The sequence below is a fragment of the Solanum dulcamara genome, chromosome 7 (assembly GCF_947179165.1).
Source record: "Solanum dulcamara chromosome 7, daSolDulc1.2, whole genome shotgun sequence".
NCBI classification, from domain to species: Eukaryota; Viridiplantae; Streptophyta; class Magnoliopsida; order Solanales; family Solanaceae; genus Solanum; species Solanum dulcamara.
Window position 1 is genome coordinate 67713004 of NC_077243.1, and position 23313 is coordinate 67736316.

The following is a 23313-nucleotide window of genomic DNA, read 5'->3' on the forward strand; positions in this document are numbered from 1 at the left end:
GCAAATATACATAACAATATCGACTGCAATCGTCAATAAAAGTTATAAAATACTTCTTTCCACCACGAGTTGGTGTAGACTTCATATCACAAATGTCTGTGTGAATCAATTCTAAGGGACTAGAATTCCTTTCAATAGATTTATAAGGATGCTTAGCATACTTAGATTCAACACATACTTGACATTTTGATTTATTGCAATCAAAGTTAGGCAATATATTTAAATTAATCAGTTTTCGCAAGGTTTTATGATTAACATGTCCTAAACGTGAATGCCATAAATTATTTGACTCAAGTAAGTAAGAAGAAGCTTGAACTTTATTATCATCAACAACCATTACATTTAGTTTGAAAAGACCCTCAGTGAGGTAGCCTTTTCCTAGATACATTTCATTCTTACTGACAACTACTTTGTCTGAAACTAGAACACACTTGAATCTATTCTTGATAAGAAGGCCGGCAGACACCAAATTCTTTCGCATTTCTGGAACATGATACACTTTATTCAGCGTCACCACCTTGCCGGATGTCATTTTCAGAAATACTCTCCCATATCCTTCAATCTTTGCAGTTGCAGAATTTCCCATATAGATGGTCGCATCAGGTGCTGCAGGGGAATAAGTAGAGAAGGCTTCTCGGACTGCACACACATGCGAAGTAGCTCCCGAATCAAGCCACCATTCTTTGGGATTACCTACTAGGTTGCATTCTGATAGCATTGCACACAGATCATCAATACCTTCTTTATTTTCCACCATATTGGCTTGTCCCTTTCTCTTGTCCTTTTTCGGAAGACGACAATCTGGAGCTTTGTGTCCAACTTTCCCACAATTATAACAATTGCCTTTGAACTTTTTCTTGTTCTGCTCCTGATTCTTTCCAAAAGGTTGCTTCCTTTTCTTATTCTTTGGAGCAGCATCTTCAACGATGTTCGCTCCCATAATTGTTGAATTTCCACGCAACTTCTTTTCTGTTGTTTTGTTATCTTCCTCAATCTTGAGACGAATCACAAGATCTTCCAACTTCATTTCCTTACGCTTGTGCTTTAGATAATTTTTGAAATCTCTCCACGAAGGAGGCAATTTTTCTATCATCGCAACCACTTGAAATGCTTCATTAACTACCATACCTTCAGCAATAAGGTCATGAAAAATAAGTTGTAATTCTTGAACTTGGGTTCCAACAGTTCTACTATCTATCATTTTATAGTCTATGAACTTAGCAACCACAAATTTTTTCAAGCATGCGTCTTCAGTCTTGTACTTCTTCTCAAGTGCATCCCATAATTCTTTAGAAGTTTTCACAGCACTATAGACATTGTACAAATCATCATCCAAAGTACTTAGGATGTAACCCTTGCATAGAAAATCTGCCTGTGTTCATGCCTCAGTAATCATAAATTTTTCATTGGCCGGCATATCAGCAGCGGGCACAGGAGGATCTTCGTTAGTGAACTTTTGCATACCAAGAGTAGTAAGCCAAAAGAACACCCTTTGCTGCCATCCTTTGAAATTGGCTCCAGAAAATTTTCCTGGTTTTTCTGCCGGTGGCACAGAAGTGCGGCTTGTTGCAGCAACAGTCGCAGAAGTAGTAGCAGTATCACTTGCCATTTCTTTTCACTGTCAAAATAGACAAACTGTCTTAATATTTCAGAATATCAGACCTTTTACAAAAACAACGATGAAGTTTTTATACTCTTCAAATCGTTGTACAAGTATGAACTTTAATATTCCAACGAAGTTTTTATACTCTTCAAATCAGAATATTTATTTCATACGGAGTAGAAAACCACACAGGTTTTAGTCTCCAAAGACAGAATACAGTTTGATTAGAAAACAATAATAATAATAATTTCCTTAAGATTGTTAGTAAACTGTATTGGAAAATATTAAATAGTAACAGAAACTTCTGAAAAATAATAAAGACTAAATCTGGAATTAATCAAAAAAATAATAACAGTATATGAATAATTATTATAAGAACAAAATCGAGCCCACTGAATACACAGTGTGTCCTTAAGGAAATTATTCCCCTCAAAGTACCCGAGGTTTTGGAATCTTTCCTCCCAGGGTAGAACGATTTACTCACCAAAGTAGAGGTACTGCTAATTTTGGTGACTGCGAACCACTTGATGGCTGTATTTCACACGAGTTTTAGGAAGTGCAGAAAGAAGAAGAAGATTGTATATTCAGAATTTCGTATGGAACATTCTGAGGATTAACAGATATTTATATAGACTGTTTACACCTTTTAAGAAAAGGCACCTGTTGGGAAAAGGTTTGCCTGTTGAGAAAAGGTTTGCAACTTTTCGGACAAGGTTGCAACCTTTCAAAAATCCGTTGGAAAAAACGGAGGGAAATTTTAAATTAATCCGGGAAAGAAACGGGTCGCGGGTCAGGATTTTTTTAAGAAAATTTGGTCCAAAAAGATTATCAATCAATCAAAGCCGAAGCCGTAGCCGTAGCCGTAGCCGTAGCCGTAGCCGAGCCGAGCGACGACGACGACGGCGCGAGGGGAGACCCTCTTCTTGACCCTTTAGCAACATGAAAGAGTGCTTCTACTTTTAAATAGGAGACTTTTCATTTCCACCACCTATGTGGGATCAAAGCTTATTTAATAAAGCAAGAGAGAACATATAATTTCTTCTCCACTTCTTTTTTCCTCAATTTCCCATTCAACCTATCAATTAAACCCAACAACAACTTGTTTCTCTTACGTCTCTTGCAGTTTTAAATCTCTCTCACAATCATCTTGAAGGATGCATTCCGAAAGGAAATCAATTTGATATATTTGAGAACAATTCATATGAAGGTAATGATACATTGCGTGGATTCCCAATTTCAGGAGGTTGTGGAAGTAACTGGACACCAGAGACAAACAACACAACATTTGTGCCAGATGAAGAAAGTGATTCGACATTTCTAAGTGAGCTCAGTTGGAAAGTGGTTCTTATGGGATATGGTTGTGGATTGATTATTGGATTTTCCATAGCATATATCATGCTTTCTTCTCAAAATCCAAATTGGCTTTCAGGGATTGCTGAAGATTTAGAATACAGAATCATTATGAGAAGGCGGCAGAGAAGAAGAAGAAGAAATAATGGCATCTAGACAAGTTCCCAATCGTACGTTGTAATGTCAAAACCTTCAGGTGTATATTCATATTTGTGAAAAATAAAGTTGATTTTTCGAAGGTACAAAAAATTCTAGATATTTAGTGGATCTTTCTTGAACTGTGTAGAGTAATACCTTTAGTATTTGTTGTATCTAAGAAATATGTAGATGTTACAGAGAATTAGATATTTATAGTAAATTATAGAATAGTCTAGATTCTTGTTAGATAGTTAGAAGATTAGGTTATATAGATAGTTCTTGTAGATGTATCTCGAACAGTATCTAGAATCATCTTTACACAAGTATAAATATAAGGATGACCTCAGTCATTTGGAAACCAACCCAAACAAAGACAATTCAAAAGTAATTCAAGAAGTCTTCTTCCATAACCAAGTTATCTCTTCCAAAATTTTCCTCCTACTTTCTAGCTTCCTCTTCTTTAGTTGAATCTTCCGATCTTATTTAACTATCTTGGACTAGCAAAAGGTCTCCCCGATTATACTTTTCTCCTGCTATTCTCTACAATATTGAGCTCTATAATGATTCTTTTTTAGTTTATCGTAATGGTATTACATTATATAATATCTTCTAAATATATCTTGTCTTATTAGATAAGTGAATGATTTCATGAAAAATACACAATGCTATTCTTATCTACTCTTATGGAGAAACATAAATAAAAGAAAAATGAGATATAAATTATCAGGTCCTAATGTATGCAAAACCATTGAGAATCATTCTAGTCACCACAGAAAAATATGTTCAATCGTCATCCCAATTGTAATATCTTAGTGATCAAAAGATAATTACAATAATGTGTTATTATGAGTTGAAATTCCATGGACCATCTCCCTAGTTATGTTAAAGAAAATAATAGTAAGTTTCAATGGCAGGTTTAGCTTGTGTTTCCATTTTTTCGTTTTGATAGAAATGTGTAAGAACTGAGATAACTGTTCTGCATCTAACTCTTTCCTTTTAACCTTTTGTGAAATAATTGTGGGCATGCAATGACTTGAGAGATAAAAATGGACAAAGAGTGTGTCTAGCTGAAATATCAACAACTGGAATGACTCTGTGAATTGTTTTTCGCGTTTATGACAGTCAGTGTAGAGTTGTGTGTGCCTGTGTTGTCTGTAGTGTTTTGTTGAAGAATAGCTTTTGTACTTCAATGCTGATAAGTGGTAAGGACCTTTGTAATATTTTGGGGCCTTGTCTTGTCAGAGTTCATCTCTGCTATAGCTAATACTAAGTGCAGATTCTTAAAGTTACCTGGTTAGATCAGCTGCTTCTTTTTAACATCAAAATGTAAGTTGTGTGTCGTGTCTTGGATTATACTACGAAGGCAGAGACCCCGTTTGGAAGTGATATAGATAAAATTGCTTTAGCCATTGCATAATCTACCACACTTGTAGGCATTTGGTTATATTATTGAACAGATCAAGGACTATTTGGTTGTGCAATGGAAATAGGAGCAATGACATTGATCCAAACCTTTAAATAACCAGATTTACTTATTTTCACGTGAAGCAGTATGAGCTATGAAACACCATGTGGCTGCAGTAATAAAAGTCAATAATTAAACGAGTGTTGTCTGATTTATGCCACAACTTTGCTCAATACAAAATATACATGTTCATTGAATCAGAAGCGGATACTAAGAAAGCCCATACAACAAAGATGTGGGGAAATTACAAAGTTGTATATCGTATATACATTTGATGAAATCAATCTTGTATGGTAGGGGATAGCAGGTACCGGTGAAATAGTGGAGGTGTGCACCTTACGATTGTTGTTGCATCCTTAAATACTCGCCATAGAAGCGAGGACCACTTTCTTCTTGACTAGCATCGTAGGCATAACCTCCGTGACTGGAGATATCAAGACCAGCAACCTCCTCATCTGATGATATCCTCAAAATTCCAAGTTTCTGAAGTAGATAGAACAAAGGCCCCATTGTCAAACTTACCCAAACCACAATACTCAAAAGTTCAACCATTTGTGCCCCAAACAAACCCCATCCACCTCCTAAAATTAGCCCGGAAGGTCGTATAGTTTGTGTTTTACCTGAATTATAAGCTTGTAATACAAATCCTTCTTTAGCAAACAACCCTGTAAAAATCAAACCCCATGCTCCACACCCTCCATGCAATTGTGCTGCTTCTAACGGATCATCGAATTTGAATTTAAGCGCCAAAATATTTAATCCAATCAGAACCCAAGCTGCAAAAAACCCACACACAATTGCAGCCCATGGTTCTACCACTGAACAACCTGAGGTGATTGCAACAAACCCACCAAGAACTCCATTACAAACATCCATTGCATCCCAATGTCCCACCAGTAACCTTCGTCCGAACAAAGTAACAATCCCCGCTGTGGAACCAGCCAGGGTAGTCGTGACTGCTGTCCGTCCCACAGAGGTCCAGTTACCTTGATCTACCATATGCGGATACGGAACAAGAATTTTGTCAAACGATCCAGGATTAAACCCAAACCATCCAAACCACAACAACAATGTTCCTAGAACTACTAGAGTAGCATTATGGCCTCTCATTTTGACAGGGTTACCAAACGCATCAAACCGTCCAACTCTTGGTCCTTCTACAATCGAACCCCAAAAACCCGCAATCCCACCAACCAAATGTACAACACCACTGCCAGCAAAGTCAATTGCACCAGAACCAAAAAGCAAATAACTCGAACTCGGACTTAACCAACCATTAGAAGACCAAAGCCAATGAGCAACAACAGGATAAACAAATCCAGTAAGGAAAAAAGAGAAGCAAAGATAAGCAGTAAATTGGGTACGTTCAGCAATAGATCCACTAGTGATTCCAGCAACAGCAATAGCAAAAGCCCATTGATAAAGAAAGAAACTGTAATCATAAGAGGTAGAAGGAATGTCTTTAAGAGCAAAATAACTTGTACCTATAAATGGATTATTGGAATCACCAAAGGCAAAAGCAAAACCGAAAAGATAGTAAGAAAGGCTACCAACAACAGCATCGACAACATTTGTAAGCATAATATTCATGGCATTTTTGGCCCTAACAGAACCAGCACAGAGCATGGCAAAACCCAATTGCATTACAAACACTAAGTAAGCAGAGAATAAAAGGTATATTGCATTTATAGAATCAGTTACACTAGCTTCCCATGAAGAATCCATTATTGTTTTGCTTCAGAGAATATTGAGAGATCATTGTTTTGATGAATGGATACTTTAAAAAGAAGAAATTTGGGTGAGCTGGAATATTCAATGGGGTGGTCCAGAAAATTTGGAGTATATTCGGGGCGGAGCCAGGTAGGACCGAGGGGTTCATGTGAATTTTCTTCAGTGAAAAATTATATTATTTATATATGATTAAAATTACTTTATATGTATATATAAAGTAGATATTGAATTCTTTTTGGCCTTTTCGTCTGTCTATTCTTTATATTGTGAACCTCTTAGTGAAAATTCTAATTCTGAGACGGAGTATATTCTCAAGAAGTTGTTTTGACAAGTTACTCATTTTCAATCACTGAAAAAGTTTTGGTATGGATAACAGGAAATTGGGTGGTTGATTTATTCCTTTTAAGATAACAAGGATATCATCAAAGCTGGACAACTTGTTTCTTTGATATCATACAATGAATGAATCCAAAGCCCGAAGGATAACTACTTTTTTTTCAAAATTTCCAAAGAAGCAATAGAAAACGAAATGAAACTAAAGGGGCAAAAGCGTGAGAGGCACCATGCCTTACCAAAACTGTTTTAAAACGTTAACTTTTATTAATAAGGCGTGAGTGTCACCACGACTTGTAAGATAGGTTGGGTCCCATGCCTTGTAAGGCGAGCTCCACCGGACGCAATTTCCATAGCAAGATGTTACATTCAATTGGTTGCTGCATTAGCATATGAGGCCTTAGTTGTTGCATTAATTGGCTGCAATCAGGCAGGCAAGGGAATGCATTCACGGAATTTTTCAATTTATAAGACGTGAATCGCCTCACGCCTTGCATCAATTCATTTTGATGTAACATATATAGTCATTTTCGCTTTTTAACAATTTTTAAAAATGTACTTTTTCTAGTTTAACTATCTATAGATAGTTGCATGTTTTTTGAACGTTTATTCATGAAGAAGAAAAAACTTCACTAGTTCACATAAATTATAAAAAAATTGTAATCTCCTCATTTTTAATTTTATGATGACTGATACTAAGGTAAGAGTAAATTTATATTGGGATGGTGAAATTTTGCATGAAACCAATTTTGTGAGATACAATTGTTTTACAATTGCACCTAATATTCCAGCAATTCACCGTACCATTAGCTAATAGATCCCAAGTTGTAAAATTAAATGATGAAGATCAATCATCATGTCCATGTACTTTCTCTTTATTACAAGACAAGCTAAATATAAAGTTGACATGTCCATGAATGCATATTAAACTCTTTGATGTAAGATAGTCAAAAATAATAGTAGTAACGCTTTTCCAAAAAAAAAAAATAGTAGTAACGATTTTTGTGTCGAAAGATCTCACATTTTTTTCTTAAAATCTACAAATACATATGTAATTTCTTAGATTTAAAATAAGTCTCGTTTTACCTTTAAAAAATTGTTTCTAAATAATTGTCACTTTAAAAATTTAAGACAATATTTAATATTTGTTTCCAATTATATCCTTATATTAAACAATAAATATATCCTCATTAGATATTTTTAGTGTTCAATTCTCAAGAAACATCTAATAAATAAAGACAATTTAATAAATACTATTTTGTATTTTTAATGAACGTGAAAAAAGTTACAACAATACTTATTTCAAAAAGGAGGGAGCAGAAGCTTAAGTGCACCCAAAACAATATTTATTTTGAAAAGAAGGGAGTAGAAGCTTAAGATTATTTTGCACAAATTTTTGCTCATTGTATGTGTTAAAATTGACAAAATTCTAGATAAATTAATGTACCAATTTGATAGGTGAAAGTTAGGCGAGAATTTGGCAAACTTTGACATCTTGACACAATGTGATGTCATTGATGACATCAAGAACAAGAATGTGATGTCATGAACGACATCAAGAGCAAGAATTTTTTCCTATAAATAGGTAGTTCTTGATTCATTTGAAACACAACTCTCATCACATCTCTCACTTGTCTTTTCATATTTTAAGACATCTGTAAAATGTATTAGAAGAGTAGAGAATTAATAGAGCAATTCTCTTAGATGTATTTGGGATCTCTCCAATTTTTTTGTTAATATAAAGCAGTTAATTTTTGGTGGACGTAGGATCATTCTGATCCGAACGACATTAAATATTGTTGTTCTTCCTTGTTCTTTATATTTTTATTTTTCCGCTAATAATTGGTATTAGAGCCAAGGTTCTGTCTGAGTATGCTTTGTGGTTGCAGCACAATCTGAACTTCCACATCAGAAAAGAATTACTTTGGTTTTCTGTATTTCCAAATACTTTGCAGTAGAAGAGGAAGAACAAGTAAAAATGAGTTCCATGAAGTTTGAAATTGATAAATTTAGTGGGCGCAACAACTTTAATATATGAAAAATCCAGATAATGGCGTTACTACGGAGGAAAAGTTCAATCCATGTTATTGACGGAAAGTACCCCGATACCACATTGATTTTCAACAAGGCAAAGATTGAAGGAGATGCATTGAGTGTAATCCAATTGTTCCTTGCACCTAACGTACTTTGTGAAGTGAGTACAAGTACCGAGGAGACGCCCAAATAGTTATGGGATAGACTAGAAGGGTTTTACCAAGACCGGTCGATTACAACAAGGATATTTCTACAACGGCATCTTCATACATTTAAGATGCAGTCAGGATGAGGAGACGCTTGCATGTGCTTTGCTATTTTCATTGACTTCAAAATATCGTGATATTGAGAATTTAATTATGTATAGCAAGGCCCCTATTACTCTTGAAAAAGTGCGGCAAACACTTAACTCTTGTGATGTGTGGAGGCATTTTGAAGGAGACAAAGATGATGAAACTAGTGGGTTTTTTGTGAGAGGTCGTACTAGCTAACATGGAAGGAGCAAATCAAAGCACAGATCAAAGTCTCATGTGAACAAGAAGAATACGGAGTGTTGGGTCTGTCACAAGAAGGGACATTTTGAATGAGATTGTCCTATGTCAAAGTTCAAAGAAAAGGTGAGTGTTTCCATTGTTAAGCAGGTACATGATTATGATGATGAATATGTACTAACAACATCATGAAATAGTGGAGTCTATGATAATAAATGGATGTTAGACTCTGGTTGTACTCTGCATATGACATTCCAAAGATATTGGTTCAGCAGCAATGAGACTAGTGGAGGAACTATAGTAATGGGCAGTAATGCAACTTATAAAATAGTTGGCATTGGTTCAATTCGGGTTCGCTGCCATGATGGAATCGTAAGGACTATTACAGAAGTCTGTCATGTTCCTGATCTGAAGAAGAATTTGATCTCCCTGATATTCTGGATAAACAAGGTTATAAGTACATGAGCGAAAGAGGTGCAATGAAGGTGGCTAAAGGTTTTTTAGTAATGTTGAAGGCCAAGATGGAGGATGGCCTCTACACAAGCAAGAAGCACCATTATTGGGTATGTTAATCCATCTGCAATACAATTATTTGACAATGACAAGGCAAGATTATGGCACATAAGACTAGGCCATATGAGCGCACGAAAACTAGAGATGTTAAGCAAACACAACCTTTTGAACAGTTAGAAAATCATCAGACTTGAATTTTATGAGCATTATATCCTAAGGAAGCAGAAAAAGGACAGTTTCAGCAATATCAAACATAAGATGAAAGGAGTGCTAGACTACATCCATTCAGATTTATGGGGTCCCTTTCAACTTCCATCTAAGGGAGGAAAGATATATCTTCTCATATTCATTGATGAATTTTCACGAAAGTTTTGGGCGCATTTCTTGAAGGCAAAAAGTGATACTTTTAAAGCATTTAAAGAATGAAAGATTTTGGTTGAGAATCAAATGAAAAGAAAAATAAAGTATCTTTGCACAGACAATGGCTTGGAGTTTTGCAGTGAAGAGTTTAATAATTTCTCCAAGGTACATGGGATCACAAGACATAAGATGGTTAGGCACACACCGTAGTAAAATGGAGTTGTCGAGAGAATGAATAAAACTCTTCTTGAGAAGGCTCGTTGTATGCTCTTACAAGCCAAAATGTCCAAAGTGTTTTGGGCTGAAGCAGTTCACACTGCTTCTCATATTATCAATCGATCTCCAGCATCAGCAATTGACTTTGATATTCCCAATGAGGTATGGTCAGGTGAACCCTCTAACTATTCATATTTGCGAATATTTGGGTGTGCAACTTATTATCATGTTAATAAAAGAAAGCTTGAACCAAGGGCTAAAAAGGCCATATTCGTAGGGTATGTAGATTGAGTAAAAGAGTACAAACTTTGGTGTTTGTCTTTACTCAAATTTGTAGTTAGTAGAGATGTTATCTTTGATGAATCTTTTATACTTGATCTTCATAAAGTTTCTATAGAGTTATAAAGAAACAAGAACAACGAGCATGTGGAGCTACCGATGGAGCTTACCAAGGAAAATGATCAAGAGACTCAAGTTGATGAGTCAAAAAATACAGATCTTGAAGAAATTTCTGTTAATGAACGATACATAGTTGCGAAGGGAAGGCACAAAAGGAAGATACGGAAACTGAAACATCTTAAAGAGAAAGCTAATTTGATTGCATATGCGTTCGTAGCTACAGAAGAAGAGATTAAAGATCTTGAGCCTTCTTTGTATGTTGAAGCAACCTTTTGCAAGGATTCTGCACAATGGATGTTAGCCATGATGGAAGAGATGGAGTCTTTTCATAAAAATGAGATATGGGCCTTAGTTGAAAGGCCAAAGGGAAAAAGGACAGTTGGATGCAAATGGGTCTACAGAAAGAAATAAGATATTCTAGAAGTGAAAGATATTAGGTTCAAGGCGAGATTGGTTGTAAAGGGTTTCGGTCAGAAGGAGGGAATTGACTATAATGAAATATTTTTTTCGGTCATGAAACATAGCTCAATTCGCGTGCTACTAGCATTGATTGCACAATTTGATTTAGAGCTTCAACAACTTGATGTCAAAAATGCTTTCTTACATGGTGATATAGAAGAGACAATCTATATGTATCAGCCCTAAGAGGGAAAAGAAGATCATATATGCCAACATTTGTATGGTTTAAAACAATTCCCTAGACAATAGTACAAGAGTTTTGATGCATTCATGACTATACATAGATTCTCGAGGAGTGCATTTGATAGTTGTGTGTATCACAAGAAGATGTTTGGTAACTCTATGATTTATCTATTGGTGTATGTTGATGATATGTTTATTGCTACTAACAACATCACAAAGATAAATATTTTAAAGAAATTGTTGAGCAATAAATTTGACATAATGGATTTGGGAGCTGCAAAGAAAATTTTTGGAATGGAGATTTCAAAAGAAGATGATGTTGTACATCGAAAAGGTTCTTGAGAGATTCATTATGCAGATGAGAAAGTCTGTAAGTACGCCGTTAGCTTCTCATTTTAAGCTTTCAAAGTTACAAATGCCCCAGTCTGAAGATGAGGTGGATCATATGTCAAAAGTTCCTTATGCTAATGCAGTTGGTAGCATTATGTATACTATGGTATGCACACGTGAAGATATTTCTCAATCTATAATTGTGGTAAGTAGGTACATGGCCAATCCAGAAAAAAGGCATTGGGAAGCTGTCAAGTGGATATTGAGCTATCTCAAAGGAGCTTCTGATGTTGGCCTAAACTTTCAAAAAAGTGAAGGTATTTCAATTCTTGGTTATGTGAATTCTAACTATGCAGGGAATCTTGATAGAAGAAGGTCTACAACCAGATACATCTTTCCTCTCGTTAGCAGTTTTATTAGTTTAAAATTGACTTTATAATTGAATGTTGCTTTATTTATATATGGCAGCAACAAAGGCAGTAAAAGAAGCTATCTGGTTGAAAGGTTTGGTGGCAGAATTGAGTTTGGTTCAGCTAGAATCAAATCTAAGATGTGATAGTCAAAATTCTATTCATTTGATTAAAAATCAAAGATTTCATGAGCGCACCAAACATATTAATGTCAGATTCCATTTCATTTAAGATGTCGTTGAAGAGAGAGCTATCAAGGTCAAGAAGGCTATCACAGACGATAACGTTGCAGACATGTTGACCAAGATAGTCCCGTTTGCCAAATTTGCACACTGCAAGGACTTGGCAGGAGTATGCATCAACTGATGCAACTCTGGGAGATCAACTGCTAGGTGGAGCTAGTGTGTTTAAACAAAGGTTTGATTCTTCTTGTTTCTTACAACAGAATTGCCCAGTAAAATTAGAAGTTTTGGCCAAAGTTGTTCAGACGCATGCTCAGAACGCAAATCATGGTGAAGATTGAAAGAGTTGAGGTTGAAGACAAAATCAAAAGTTGTTAAGAGAAAGCTGAAAATGAAGAATCTTGCCAAGGTGGAGATTTGTTAAAATTGACAAGATTCTAGATAAATTAATGTAGCAACTTGATAGGTGAAAGTTTGGTAAACTTTGACATCTTGACACAATGTGATGTCATCCACAAGAACAAGAATATGATGTAATGGATGACATCAAGAGCAAGAATTTATTCTTATAAATAGGTAGCTCTTGATTCATTTGAAACACACCTCTCATCACATCGCTCACTTGTCTTCTCATATTCTAAGACATTTGTAAAATACATTAAAAGAGTAGAGAATTGATAGAGCAATTCTCTTAGATATATTTGGGATCTCTCCCCTTTCCTTGTTAATATAAATGCAGTTATTTTCTGTTGGATGTAGGATCATTCTGATCTGAACCACATTAAATATTGTTGTTCTTTCTTATTTTTTATATTTTCATGTTTCGCTAACAACATGTGATAGAAAAAATAGTTAATGTGTATATGTATTCGTATCATAGCCAAGAATTTTTCTTGCAATTGTAAATAATAGTATTCTTTTGGTTTTAATTTATTTGACATATTTTTTTAGTATATTTCAAAAAAAATGACTCGTTTACTTTTTCAGCTACTCTTTAATTTCAATTTTTCACATGATCGGGGGTGAAGCCAGTGTGTTAGTTACGAATTTGACCAAACGCGGTGACTTTGGTTTAAACTTTGAATTTGTATTTAAAAAAATCTATATATTTAACAAATTATTAATTTAGAATTCAGTAACTTAAAAGGATTAGACTTTTGAACCCGTAACTTCAAATTCTAGCTCCCACATGACATATTTAAGACCTCAAGATTAATGAGCGTTTTAGTATATTTGATATATTTTTAATTTAAGACCATAAAATTCAATAATTTTTTTATTAACTCTGTGCTAAGTCAAAATAGAAAAAATAAACTGAAACGGAGAAAGTACTAAATATAAGTACTTGTAGATAGAAACCAGTATGCCATTACAGACATACAACTGTCTTCCTTTCATTCTTCTGTTATTTTGTTTAAAATGTGCTTATTATTAAAGATAATTCTATTCTTAAGATTCAAATTTGAAGCTTTTAATTAAGAATAGAGGGTACTTATCATTCTTTGATGATGATGCTTTGTTTTCTGTAATAAACAATGTTCCTCCCTAAATTGCGTGCATGACAATAGATGTATATCGTGATTAATGAATAAATAAACAAAATAGGAATGGATAATGAACCATAAACAATTCATATCAAAATCTCAACTTAAGTTGTTACAGACCCAGCTAAGAAACAACAATATACAAATGGCTTCATGGGATCGCACCTTAGACACATAGATATTTTGGTGAAGATGATAATGCTTAACTTTATTTATGAGAGAATGTACTCGAATATATACATATTACCGATTCCCTATATAGCTATCAATTAGTTTTCATTAATCTAATCCACTAACAATTTAACTAACGGTCTAACAGACGAGTATAACAAACTAACACTAGCACTAATTAACACTAACTAATTTTATCTATAACTAATTATGCTGACTCAGCATGTATATACAGATAAGGCAAACCACAAACAATAGTCATTTTAGCAAAATTTTCACGATCACAATCCTTATTATAGAGTCGCTGTGTAAGAGGACCACTTGAGTTTAGTTCACCTTGAACCATGTTTGACCCTCTAACCAATTTTTCAATGGTGTTAGAACCTTCATTAACACCAATAGAAGCTAAATACGCAAAATCATTATTTTCTATGTTTTTGAACACCTCCCCCCCCCCCCCCACCCCGGTTAAACCTACAATCCCGCCAGAAGTATATTTTCATGTTTGTTATAAAGATTACATGTAATAACAGTTTTTTCATTATCAAAATAACAAATAACAAAATTTCTACACATGTGATTTTAAAATATATTGTACCTTGGTATTACCCCTACTTGGAGCAATAGGGGGACGACTAACTCCAACCGGAGGAATATCGTGAGGTGGATCTTCGGTACTATCGATGTTGGGACTAGTCGTCGTATCATCTAAATCTACTTCTTCGTCAACTTCTACTTCTTCATCTAAATATCGATCACAATTACCAATATCTTTCATAAATATCGTCGAAAATATTATGAGTATTTCCTTATTAATTTCTATAGGATCGGAACGGGAGAAACCAGTTTCATTCTAACAAGAGGAAATTTAGATTTAGATTTAGAAGAACGAGAATCTTTATCTTTTTTAGTGAAAAAATCTTTTGTACCTTCAAAACTTTTTTTAAACGAATCCATGATATAAGAAATAAAATATGAAATTAACAATAATAAATAATAAATACGAAAAAAAAATTAAGATTAGAAAGTGAAACGAATGTACCAAACGTATGTGTATAAATAGACGATAATAATAGAAAATTAAAAAAATTGATGCTGAAACTTAAAGTTTGAAGAAGATTGCTCCTCCAAAATTCACCAAATATTATTCAAATCTTCAATTGCAAAATAATAATAAAAAATAAGAATTATAGATACTAAAAATTGAAACTTTGAGAGAGTTAGAGAATTAAAAAAAATGATATTATAAATTTGTAATTAAAAATGTGAAGGGACGGGGATATTTATAAAAAAAATTTACCGAAAGGGGTGTTATTGGGGGAGGGAGGTCAAAATTATGACCGTTGGGCCAAAAAGTTACCGTTTGGGCAATGGTCCCCAATGGTCACAATTGTAAATTACTCAATTGCTGCATTTTTTTTAAAAAAAATTACAGAATGGACCGGATCGGACCAGAATTGAGATGAACCGATACCAATATATTTGTACCAAATCATGGTACCATCCTATTTTGAGTACCGATTCAACATATTTCATTCTATATCGAATATTACCAAACCAAAATGATTATCAGAATGGTACCGAAATAACCCTGTTCGAGTGCCCAATCTTAGGTGCAGGCACAAACACATCATCATAAACAGTAGGATGAGGAGAATGATTTGAATAATAAACAAAAATTGAACTAAAGTACTTAGAAATCAAATTAAATGAAGCTCATTTGGGAGCAGATGCAAATGAAAAAATACTCTCGCGAATTATTATATCTCTTGAAATGTGTATCTTTTTAGTAGCTAGTGTCATGACCCGCCACTTGATCATGAAGACGGGGGAAAGATCTAGAGTCTTGGAGAGGTTAATAGAAAGCTCTAGAATATCCAAGAGAATTCTTGAAAAGACTTAGAGAAATCTAGAATCTTGTAGACTAGTCTTGGAAGACCTAGATTTCTCTAGAGTGTAGAGATTTTTAGAGAAGGACCTCTTTGTAAATATGGATGACTTGTATAAAAAAAATTATTTACACTTAAGCCCCTTAAGAGTAGTATAAATAGAGGGGGCATTCATTTGTAACAAACCATCAAGAAATCAAGGATTCTTCCAAGTAATACAAAGCCTTCTTCATAAAAGCTCTCTTGTCTTTCTTACAATCTAGCGTTCACTTAGCGATCTAGTCTTAAAGGCTTACTTGAGCTTGCAAGATCATGAAAGAATCATGAGTAAGTTGTCAAGTGCCGTACGAAGGTCTTAGTTGAAGTCTAAGTCCGTGACATTGTGGTATCAGAGCCAGGTTCTATTAAGAGAAATGGCAAGTGAGGGAGACATCAACGCCATTACTGCCACCAATGTCAAGCAAGATGTTGGAAAGAAGCACCGCAAGAGAAAGAAGAACTCTAAGAGAAACGAGGAGGTGTCGCTCGAGCCTACACCAAGCAAGGCCCTAACATCCTACTCACCCTCGTCTACCGAGGTAAGTGACGATGAACGAGGTGAGGAGCCTGTGGACGTCACGCCCAGAATAGAGTGGATCGTAAGGGTGGATGTTGCTCGGTAGGCTGTAGAGATATTAGGCAAGCGCTTGAATTAGTTAGACGATAAGTTCAAGTCTCTAGAGGAATTAACCCTTGAAGAGAATGACAATATCCAAAAGGAGTTAGATGTGTGCAAGGCGGCCAAGTACGAGATGAAGGAGACGATCACTTCCTTGGAGTGTCAGCTCATGGACGCGCTAAGCATGATAGAGACCATGAAGGCCGAGATGGCAGCACTCAAGAAAGACATAGAAGCGAGAAGATGAGTGACGTCCACGGACAGGGAGGCCAATATTGAGGCTCCCAAGCCACCGATGTTCAAAGGTGCCCGTGACGCACAAGAGGTGGAAAACATCCTTTGGCATTTGGAGAATTACTTCAAGTGTAGTAAAGTGAAGAATAACGAGACGAGAAATAACACAGCCGTGCTATATCTCTCGGAGATGGCCTTGTTATGGTGGAAGCGCAAGGAGTCCGAGATTGGGAAGGTTCTATGCACCATCAACACCTGGGAGCAGTTCTAAAACGAGTTTAAGAAGGCCTTCTTCACCAACAATGTCATCTATGAGGCCAAATGCAATTTTTGGGAATTGAAGCAAATGGGTAGCATACGGGCCTATGTGAAGGAGTTCACTACCCTTACGCTTCAAATCCCCAACCTCACGGATGAAGACATGATCTTTCACTTCATGGATGGACTACAAAGTTGGGCCAAGACGGAGTTGGAGCATTGCCAAGTCAGCACTATCGATGAGGCCATCACACAAGCCGAAGATTTGACAGACTTCAGGCATGACAAATATGACCAAGGAAGAGGAAACGCGATGAGAGGTAGTCATGACCAAGGTGGGGGAGATTATGAAGAGAAACAACCTCATCCCAAAAACTATGATAACCATAAGTCCGATGGTAAGAAGGCTAGACGATGAAGCAATACCGATAAAAAGACACAGACTACGAAGAGGAACGGATGCTATATATGCGGAGGGCCGCATGGCTATGCAAGGTGTGCTGAACTAAATAACCTTGGTTCCATCTTAATAGGAATGGAAGGGGAAAGATACTCAAGGGAAAAAGAAAGGTTCAGACAAAATGCAATTGGGCCTGATTGGACTATGGGGAGCTATTGCAAAGCAATCAAGAAAGCCGAAGGAGTACGATGCACACTATGTAGACATCATGATCAATGGACGGCCTGCTCGTGCAATGGTTGATGCAGGTGCATAGGCCACCATAATAACCAAGTCAGTAACTATGAAGTTGGGGCTAAGTTATGGTCCAAGTTACGCCCGCCTCAGGATGGATAATGCACCCCTAACACCGATGTGTAGAGTCGCTCAAGGAGTAGACATCACATTAGGCAAGTGGTGAGGTAAGACGAAAGTTACCGTCGCTCCCTTAGATATCTTTGATATCATCCTTGGGCAGGAGTTCTTCCAGCAATGCCACATGGTGATCGACCCCTACCTCAAACAACTCGTGGTTATGGAGTAAGAAGGATCGTGTATGGTGCCCCTAGTCAAGGAACCGAAGATGGAAGGACTAACCCAACTTTCAGCCCTGCAGCTTGAGAAGGGCCTAGAGGTAAGAGTATCGATGTTCATAGACACCATTGTGAGTTTGAGCGAAGACAATGGTGCTAGAGAGGCATTGCCACCTTTCATGAAGAAGGGCGTGATGTCGAAGAAGTTGCCAAGACACTTGCCTCTAAGGAGCCAAGAAGAACGGAGGCCATGTTGACTTAAACCAAGTAGAAATAGGGACAATAGGCCACTGCCATTTTCCTCATCCACTAGAAGGGACAATCTCTAGAAGAGGCCACATAATAATGGCATGAAGACTTATAGCAGTTCCAAGACTAAGTCTGGAAGATTTTTGTAGCAGTAGTGCGCCGAGGTCATCGCCATGTCAAGTGGGGGAGAGTGTCATGATCCATCACTTGATCATAAAGACGGAGAAATATGTAGAGTCTTGGAGAGGTTAATGGAAGGCTCTGAATGCACAAGAGAATTCTTGAAAAAACTTAGAGAAATCTAGAATCTTGTAGACTAGTCTTGGAAGACCTAGATTTCTCTAAAGTGTGTAGAGATTTTTAGAGAGGGACCTCTTTGTAAATATGGGAGGACTTGTATAGAAATTTTTATTTACACTTAAGCCCTTTAAGAGTAGTATAAATAGAGGAGCATTCATTTGTAACAAACCATCAAGAAATCAGGCATTCTTCCAAGTAATACAAAACCTTCTTCATAAAAGTTCTCTTGTCTTTCTTACAATCTAGCATTTCCTTAGTGATCTAGTCTTAAAGGATTACTTGAGCTTGTAAGATTATGAGTAAGTTGTCAAGTGTCGCACGGGGGTCTTAGTTGAAGTCTAAGTCCGTGACATTAGGCTGAGTACCTTGCATCCTTTTGTTCAAAATGGGTAACCAACAAAAATGTGAGGTGTTATTATAGGTTCACAGTTGTCTTTATGGACTTTTGGTACTATTGGATATCAAAGGCATCCAACACTTCTTGGGAAGGAATGAAGAGGTTTTCTACCATAAAGGACTTCAAGGGGACATTTATCATTCAGATGGGTAGTAGAAAATTTGTTTATGATATAAGTGGTTGTCAAAATGCACTCTCCCCAATATCTTTGGGGTAAATGTGATTGGAACATTAGGGTCCTGACTGTCTCAAGTAGATAATTATGTTTTCTTTCAATTACATCATTTTATTGTGATGTGTAGGGACAAGACTTTTGATGGACAATGCCTTTTGACAAAAAGAAAGAAGTGGCTTTACTATTTATAAATTCAAGGTCATTATCTGATCTAATGATTGTCAATGTGGTGTTAAACTAATTTTCAACCATGGAAAAAAAGGTCTTGATCACTTGTAGAGCATTGCTCTTACAACTTAACAATTGTGTCCATGTGGATCTGCTATAATCATCTACCATGATAATGAAATATTTGTAATTATCATGAGTGGGCACATGGTAAGTCCCCCACAGATCCACATGTAATAGCTCAAATACTTTGGTGGATTCGGTAGTTCTTTAGAAAAAAGTCAATCTAGTTTGGTTTTCTATAGGGCAAACAAAACATAAGAAAGGTTGTTTGGCTGAAAAAACGACAGATATAGAAGCTATGGTTCTTATTTTTGCAAACAGAATATGACTAAGTCTATTATGCCACAACAAATTTACATCATATATGTGAGTCAAACGTTCATTCTTATTGCTTGAAATGGAGTTATGTACATCTGAAAATGAATGACAAGAATGAAGAGAATGAAAAAAAGATGCATGTTTATTTGCTACAAAGTTTAAAATGCAGAAGTAAGGAACAACAACATTGATAGAAGAATCAGTAATGGAAGTAGTACTACCATTTTCCAAGCATCTTGAACACAAGAAATAGATTTTCTCGAATCACGTGTTTTTCTCCTCGTAAGACTGAGAGAAATGAATAAATAGCAAAAGAAATGGTGCTCGATGAAAGGATCCAGATTCCACACTATGCTGTGGGCTGGGGAGAGGATTCCATTCTTGCACTTACTAATCTCCTCAGGCCTCTTCATAGAAAGGGCTTGCAACAGACAAGTAGCATCAGTAAACAAGGCAATTCCTTTGAGGCTTGATGTGAGGGAATGGATGAAATTCAAATTAAAATTGAAAGATGACACATATAGCACCTTGTGCAAAATGATTTTAGGTATAGTTACATATCCTAATTCAATTACTTTCACTCTTTATCTATTAGGTAGACTTATCAAAAAAGGATATGGTAAGGACTTGATGTTAGTCATAGAAAGTCTTTTAAAGGTCATTTGATTCGAAGACCCTGAGTCTAATATTCATAAGTCAGATTTTGATTCAAAATGCTTACATAAAGATTTACCAAAATCAATTGAGGAAGTGCAGATCATAATATCTGCAAAGTTCACCAAGCTATTTCCCAAGTTGAGGTTATTTGTATTTTCTCCTGAATTGTTCATTTGGAAGTGATGTAACATAGTCATAACATTGCGATATTGTTCCTTGGACAGGTTAATGGGTTGATTGTCCTTCTTTGCCTCAGGTTCCCCTTTTTTGCAGACAATATATCAAATGGCAGCCCATGTACATTTGCCACAATGCATTTTTTTAATTGTATCTAGGATGTAGATTATAATAGTGAGTTGGATTTCAATTTAATTTCTAAATGAGATTAAAGTTTTGATTGTGAAAATTAGAGTGGGGTTTTGGTGAAGGATATCCAATTAGCTTGTATTAATTTTTTCTTGTGTGCCTTGATCTTTTACAGTAATTACAAAATAACTTTGACTTGTCCACATAGTTGCCTTTGGAGAAGTTTACAATATTACCATTAGAGAGGTAATTTGAGCTATGATTAAAAGAGTATGCAGTCTTAAAGTTTCTCGTTCCAGATGAGCTAGCATTGAGTGTTGCAAAGTTTAAGTTCATCATGTTGTTAGGGCAGAATTCTTTTTGTTTCTCCTCTTAGAATCAAAATTGGGAAAGCTTGTGCCATCAAAGGTAAGGGAGTCATCATTAGGATGATCTCTTTCACCTTCATTCATCCCCATAAAAAATTGAATTAATCTACGATCATGATCTGCCTTGTATGAACTTTCTTTGCTCCACACACACAAGTGTAAGTACAATGGTTTCTGTTGCTTAAGGTGCTCAATTCCTCCTACAATATTTTCATTCTCGTGTAATATGTTGTGATGTCGAGGTTACCTTGAGTCAAATTTTTGATAGCCTTATGTATTTGATAAAGTTTTGTCTCATTAGTCTGATCATACCTTTCCTCAAGCTCCTTCCATAATTTCACTAAATCATTGACATATACTACACTGTTTGAGATATCTTTAGACAGAGATTTCAAAATCTAGAAAGTCACCATATCGTCTCATCCCTCCCATTGTTAGAATTGGGGAGAATTGAGCTCTGATTTCTTACATTCTCCATTACTAAAATCTGATTTATTCTTGACAGATAGAGCATGAAGAATACTTCTTATCTAGGATCGATATCTCATTCCATCAAAAGAAACTAAAATGGTCATTGTACAAGAACTATCGGAGGGATGTATGTACCATGGATTGATTGAATCAATTTGTCCATTGTTAGTTTCACTACCTGTAGACACTCCGCCTTATTCAGTCGTCATTTGGATTGGTCTAAATAATCAAATTTTTTGAATTCGGGAAAACATTGGCTCAAATTTTACAGTTATGGGTTGACAACGAAGATTCGAGAAGAAAATAAAAAGAAAATAATGGCTTTGATACGATATCAAAAGCTACACTGAAATTGTTACAGATGCAACTAAGAAACAACAATACACAAATGGATTCATGGGACTACCTTAGACAGAGAGATATTTTGGTGAAGATGATAATGCTTAACTTCATTTTGAGAGAATGTACACGAATATATACACATTGTTGATTCCCTATACAACTGTCAAATAGCTGTCACTAATCTAATCCACTAACAACCTACCTAACTATCTAACAGAAAAGTATAACAAACTAACACTAGCACTAACTGGTTCTAGCTATAACTAATTATGATAACTTAGCATGCTTATATAGACAAGTAAATCTCAACAATTGAAACAAGAACTTAAAAGCATAGTACTTTATTGTATCAATGATCGTTTGTGCTGATTCTTTTCTTTTTTTTTACAAAAAAAAAGGTTTCAATTTTATATTTTTCTTATTCACTTTAACTACTTTAGTGTAGTTTATAAACAAAGCATTTTTGTTTTGTTTTTATTCTTTTGTAGTTTGTAACTTTGCTATCTTAATTCAATTGCACTTTTACCTCTATTTTGTGCTCATCTTTGATTTTCATCTCTTAAGACAGCTAATGTTTTGTGGCGCATAAGATTATATTTTTGCATCATAATATTTCACAAGTTTTCACATTCTTAAAGTACTTATTCCTCACTAGACATAAGTTCGATTTCTAGGAGGAGGAAATTAAAGACCAATTCATTTAGGACAAAAATTAAAGACCAACTTATTTAAAGGGCAAATCATGCAATTAAATAATCTTAATTTATATTCTATAATAATAGCCTAATTATAACATCTAATATTCCCTCCATTTTGTTTTACTTGGTCTCTGTACCAAAAATAGATATTTTATTTTACTTATCCATTTTTAACAAATCAAGAGAGTTTTTTTTAATACTACCCTTGGTATTAAATAGAGGAACTTTCAAAATGACTATAGTTTGAGCTTAATTAAAGAACTATAGCTATAGTTTACTTAATTATGATTCATAGATACATGTTAGAAGGAGTGGCGAGACGAGTGAGATTATGAGAGAGGGGAGAAAAGCGAGCGATATTGGGAGAGAGAGGACATAAGCGAGTAAAATTTGGGAGAGAGTGGAAAGATATTGTATCAATTGATTTGTATAAACAAATACAATTGTATCAATGAATACAATTGTATCTAGTTGTATAACAATACAATTGTATCAAGGAATACTAATTGTATCAAGCGTATCAACGCATACAATTGTATCAAGCATATCAACAAATACAATTATATCAATGAATATAATTGTATCAACAAATATAATTGTGTCAATGAATACCATTGTATTGGTATCAAACAAATACAATTATATCTAGTTGTATTAATGACTACAATTGTATCAAGTGTATATGTTTCTTGTGTATTCATCATGTATCAAGTGTATCAATGAATACAAATTGTATCATGTGTATTAACGAATTCAAATTGTATCAATGAATACAAATGGTATCAAGGTTCCATGTCTATTCACCATATATCAAGTGTATCAATGAATACAATCACATTAAGTGTATTAACAAGTACAATTGCATCAACAAATATAAT

At 35.3% G+C, this 23313-nt stretch overlaps 1 protein-coding gene across 1 annotated transcript; it reads right to left on the reverse strand.

The window, feature by feature from the left end:
• Nucleotides 1-4667: 4667 nt before the first annotated feature.
• On the reverse strand, nt 4668-6434 carry LOC129894417 (ammonium transporter 1 member 3). The gene has a single exon (XM_055970109.1). The coding sequence runs from the start codon at nt 6279-6281 to the stop codon at nt 4893-4895; it is 1389 nt and encodes a 462-aa protein (XP_055826084.1). The 5' UTR covers nt 6282-6434; the 3' UTR covers nt 4668-4892.
• Nucleotides 6435-23313: the final 16879 nt, after the last annotated feature.